The sequence below is a fragment of the Vigna unguiculata genome, chromosome 11, assembly GCF_037176805.1.
Source record: "Vigna unguiculata cultivar grain cowpea cultivar isolate G323 ecotype 2 chromosome 11, ASM3717680v1, whole genome shotgun sequence".
Lineage (NCBI taxonomy): Eukaryota > Viridiplantae > Streptophyta > Magnoliopsida > Fabales > Fabaceae > Vigna > Vigna unguiculata.
In genome coordinates this window covers 34,748,435-34,753,836 of record NC_140802.1, presented here as the reverse complement: position 1 = coordinate 34,753,836, position 5,402 = coordinate 34,748,435, and the positions used below count along the sequence as shown (strand labels likewise).

The 5,402-nt window shown below is 31.0% G+C and overlaps 1 protein-coding gene across 7 annotated transcripts; it reads right to left on the bottom strand.

The window, feature by feature from the left end:
- Positions 1–368: 368 nt before the first annotated feature.
- Positions 369–3,745, bottom strand: LOC114170614 (uncharacterized). 7 transcript variants are annotated; one of them, XM_085668785.1, is made up of 8 exons: positions 3,492–3,745; positions 3,135–3,353; positions 2,907–2,991; positions 2,545–2,775; positions 2,115–2,162; positions 1,714–1,976; positions 748–880; positions 369–659 (listed from the first exon to the last, which is right to left on the bottom strand). In XM_085668785.1, the coding sequence occupies exons 1-4, from the start codon at positions 3,526–3,528 to the stop codon at positions 2,568–2,570; spliced, it is 549 nt and encodes a 182-aa protein (XP_085524911.1). In that variant the 5' UTR covers positions 3,529–3,745; the 3' UTR covers positions 369–659; positions 748–880; positions 1,714–1,976; positions 2,115–2,162; positions 2,545–2,567. The 7 variants fall into 7 exon arrangements, with proteins under 7 accessions (XP_085524911.1, XP_085524912.1, XP_085524913.1 ...); XM_085668786.1 differs by having other exon boundaries at positions 748–850; XM_085668787.1 differs by having other exon boundaries at positions 748–839.
- Between the last annotated feature and the right edge of the window lie 1,657 nt (positions 3,746–5,402).

Sequence of the window (5,402 nt, the reverse complement as noted above, 5' to 3'; positions counted from 1 at the left end):
ACAGATTAGTGGGGGGAGAGGGGGGGGGTTGGCAACCCTTAGTAAAATGCAACTTACTTGGGGTTTTTGAACCCCTACTACTGCCTAGGATTTTCGAAACCCTTGCTAGTACTTGAGGTTTTCGAAACCCTTGCTACTACTTGAAGTTACAAACCCGTACTACTACTTGGGATTTGAAACCCCATTACTACTTGGGGTTTGAAACCCACTACTGCCAGCTTATTATGACATTTGACTGTACCATAGTTTATTTCATTCATTTTATTATCTTATTTAAATGAATCATGTAATCATTAAAAACTATTGCATGAGTGGGTGTTGTCTTATGATTTTATTACGTTAGAATTAGTTTATAATTGCATAAATAGTTTGTGTAGATATGCTCTAATAAATTAAATTTTGAACATCTGAAAAAACGAATTATGATAAATATTTAATAAGCAAAAGTATAGAAATAAGTAGCCTTAAAGCAAATTAATTATCTCTAATCTTCCTAAGTAGTCATCTTCACAAGTGGTCTTCTTGTTCCTGAGTTTTGATTATTAGTATATATTATTGGCCTAGAAAATAAAAACAGAGTTAATTAAATAGGAAAAAAAATCAAAATTAGTACAAAATTTTTTTTCTGCAGAGTTAACTTCAATTCTCACCAATTGAACCTGTATAATCAACAAAAGTATAGAAACATTAGCGTTAACATCACTAGTTAATGCACATAAACTCAACACACATCTTGTTAAAACTCACCAAAGCTGGAGAGCTACTAAGATCTTCATTCACTTCAATCACTTTACCAGAAATAGGAGAGTTAACGTCACTAGTTGCCTTCACACTTTCAACTGCACCAAAACTATATCCTTGTGTTACGTTTGCTCCACTTCTGGCAATTCAATAATCACACCATTTTCATCATTGTCTCAGTTTTATTTAATCTTGTCCAAACTATTTTTACCACACCATTTTCATCAAATACTCTTTCTTTATTACTAAATAATTAATAAATGGAAAGTAATTTTGAATTTATAATCTGTTAGCATTATAAGAATGATGATAAAGAATTGATAAATAAATTTTGGAAGGACTGGCACGAAGGGATCCAAATAAACCAAGTGTGAGAGTAGTTATGGGTCATTAAGACATATTGTGAATTTAGTCATGAATGTAACCACATTTTACTATTTTAGTAGAACATGTTTGATATATAGAAGGTACATTGACATTCTAAAATTACAATAATTTATTTAGTAAATACTAAAATAACAGTAAAAGATTATGTTGAAGAACCAAGATGACAATAACTTAGTAAGTGAATAAATTCAAATACCAAAATTGCAAAAAAGTAACCAACTTAATAAAAAAACTGAAGTGACGGTAAATTCCACTTTCAAAGACTAAAGTGACTACTTACCAAAAATAAAATTAGGCCTTAAGTTTTATTTTTAGAGTAAACAATTCAAAACAAGAGAAATATATCTTATGAGATGTCAAAATTTGTCATAATAATAATATTAATAATAATAATAATAATAAAAAGTACATACGACTAATTTGTCAAAGGTGAATAAAATGTAAAAAGTTTCTCCTTCACCCAACATATGCGAAAGGGTGAACCGTGAACAAAACTAATTAAGCATTCGTCATATATATTATTCACATGCCATAATTATATGACTATTAAAGAACTAGAAGAGAAGTGCTATAAAATTGACTTACCAGAGTTTGTGATATACAACAATAAATTGAAAAGAAAAGTCCTGTGGGATTTTAGCTGCCTAACTTAAAAGCGTCAACAAAGAGACCCATGCATATGCCAGCTTTCTAGAAGTTCACCATCAGTAGAAAAGACTGCAATCTCCAGGGCCTTGCAGTGGCATGCATTCTATATATTAGCATGTCAATTCCCTCAATTGCAACCACCATAACACCAGCAATCAGAACATCCCAATCACTAGCTCTCCCAAGGATTGTAGCCAGTACTTTAGCCGTGTAAAAGCCCAAAAGTAGAAATACTCTTAGAAAACAAAAACAAAAATAATCTTTGAAATAAAAATCAAGGATGAAGCAAACAATGTTGCACTTTATGTATAAACCCAATAAAATAGATATTATCTTACCTTGTTGCTATTTTTTCCAGCTCCATTGTTGGCCTACCAATCTTTATCCTAATAATAGTACAAATGGGCGATACAGAAGACAATAAAAAGTCAACCTAAACAAAGAAATTAGAGAAATATAGAACAATTTCAATAAAAAAAACATAAATGATCTTTCAGTGTAACTATGACAATGGAGTTTATCCATAGCTCATGACAGTTTGCATCATTTAGAGATCAAAATCAACAAGACACATAACAAAGCAATGAAATTCCTTCAAATAATATACATAAACCAAACTAATTTCTCTCCAATTTTAATCTTTACATGTCACTTGAATTTTCAACTATCATTGAAAGGTACACACTCAATAAAGGCAACATGTTGTAAAATACAAATCAACCCATTACAAAGATGCAACTACAATAAAAACCAGTTACAATTGATTACCTTCTTTCCTGGCCTGACAAGCCTCAAGGCCACTTCTGCAGCAGTATTTGTAGCAACAATGACATTTGTTGCCCTTCCTGTGATAGGACCTTCCAAGCACCTTCTTCCAACACTGCCTCATCACTAGCTAGTGGAGAGAAATGGACTACTTTGTTTATTGATATACATGTGGGAAAATCAAATCCTCTCTCAATCTTCCTCTTCACGTTCTTGTATACATTTCTAGTTTGTCTACAGAAACAAGAAATAACACCTATTAGTAAAATTTTGTAAATATAAAGACAAATAAAAAAGGAGATAACATGTACACATGTTAAAATATTAGACAATGCTTCATCTTATATAAATAAATATAAGTTTACTCTCTAATATAAGAATCCCCTTTCCCACAAATGTCCACAATCTTAGCCTTAGGTTTACATTCCGAAATAACAAGCTTCAAGACCTCTGTAAATCGAACACAGAAACAAACATCAAGTTTGCGAAATTAAATTAATATGAAAATGAAAGCATGAAGATAAAATCGAAAGAGGTGATGAAATTGAAAGCAAGAATACGAAATTGAAAGTAGGAAGAATGATGTTTATTACTAGATTGGAGGGAGAATGATGAAATCGAAAGAGCGAACGTCTTTCTCTCCTTAGGGCACGAGCTACAAGTGCTTCGTTTATCTCTCTCTAGAGCACAAAATTCTAGAGCAATACTCCCTTTAATAATTATGAAATCTATGCAGTTTGTGGATGAAATCGAAAGAACGAACGTCTTCCTCCTCCTAGGACACGTGCCACAACTGCTTTTTCTTCCTTTTCCTAGGGCACGAAATTGAAATCAGAAAGCAACACTTTTGTTAATAATAATGAAACCAACGTAGTTTGTTGATGAACTCACCGAACAAAAATGAAATCAAAAGCAAAAGACGATTAAATGAGAAAGAGTTATGAGTTTACCTTGAGGACTGAGAGCACCATGAAAGGAAAAGAGCATAGAGAAAGAGAAAAAAAAGTTTGTAACCAAATTAAAATGTTTTAAAAATAAAAGAGGGTAAGCTGAAAATAATTTTATGGGGTTTCATGAAAAAGTTGTCATACTTGCCTGGGGTTTCTTAAAAAAAACTAAGTACTTACTTGGGGTTTCTTAAACCACACCTAATTATGTATTTTATCGGAGGTTCCTAAAACCTCAACTAAAAAGCCCCCACTAAAATTAGATATTTTTGTAGTGTAATACTACAAACTTGTTTGGTCAACACATATATATAGATTCAAAGAAAAAAAGTTGTTGGACATAACAAGAAAACATAGAAATCAAATTGGCACGAACAATTTATTTCCATTTGTAATGATTCACCTTTGAAATTATCCAAGTCCAAAAAATTCAAAAGGTCACTTGGGTGTTGTCAATCATTTGCCTTTGTCACTATTTTAGATTTATGTAGGACTCCAATCTTCAGAATTTTAATTGCACTACTTAGTGTCTTGTTCCAAGTTCATACGCTTGTAGTGCTGCATAAAATACAAAACAAATTCCTATTTATATTTCTAGATCCCTATATGTAATCAATATCATATGTTAGTCAAAATTTTAAATACGCTCAGTGTCCAAATAATGAGTTCAATGTGCTTGAAGCAATCATAGGAAATATCCCTGTATAAACCCCCAACTTTACATCATATTGATTTAAGGCAAAACATTGGGTACAAACACCATTTTGGATATAAAAGTCTAAACTTTAAATATTTATTAGTCATTACTACAGAAAAGTGATACTACATCGGTTATTTGGACCCTATTACATCGAATTTTTCACTGATGTTGTATCAAGCGATGTAGAAAGTACATGATAGATTATATCAATTCCACAATCCGATGTAATAACATTAACATATAACCTCGTTTAAACTCGAACCGCTTTAATATTGAAAAAAATAAGTTGCCAAAAGGAGGGAGATATTACATCACTTACTGTATGAACTGATGTAAAATCTTTTGGCAGTGTGAAAAAAGTGTGTATTACTTTGATTAAAGTAACAATTAATGTAATAGGACGTCATTTAATTTTTAATATTGGTTCGGGTTTAAGACTTATTCAATGACCTGCAAAAGACCAATACATTCCAAATTCAAAACAATTCAAATTGTATTATCCTAAGGTACAATAAAGTACTAAAGCATATCAAAACTATTTGGCTAAATGTTAAAGCTACAAAATAACATTAAATTAAAATATTCCTAATGGCTAAGGAAACTAATGTTTTCGCCTAAAAAGTTATCTTGCCCATTCCATGCGAATTTCTTCAAGTTTATCTTCTCTCAATGGTTCGACACCTTAAAAAACCTGAAATATGAAATATATATTAATTATGGTATATTATATCATAGGAATCAAAGTTAAACGTCAATAATCGAAGAAACTCTTACATCGTCCCATGAATCAACAATGTTAGCACGAACTATGGTTCACATCCAATATATAACGTAGTATGCACTCTCAAAGCTTTCATGTTGCCTATTGCACTAATATATGAAATTTATATGATTAATATATGAAGAACTAAGATAATTTAGTTGAAATATACATAGATTCAATGCAAACTACATACCTTAGGATAAATCCAATCAATAAGGGATGAAGATGCATGTACCATCCAAGACATCATTGACATTAATAGCACTAAAAATAAAAGTCATTATTAATTTATAATATAATCATGATAAAACACAATAATTTTGTAATTAACACATACCTCTATATTAAAGTTTTCATTTATTTGTTTTGCTTGTTGTGCAATGAACAAAACTATATGACAATACGATCTATGGGGAAAATAATAACCAATTGCCAATGAGACCTATTAAAT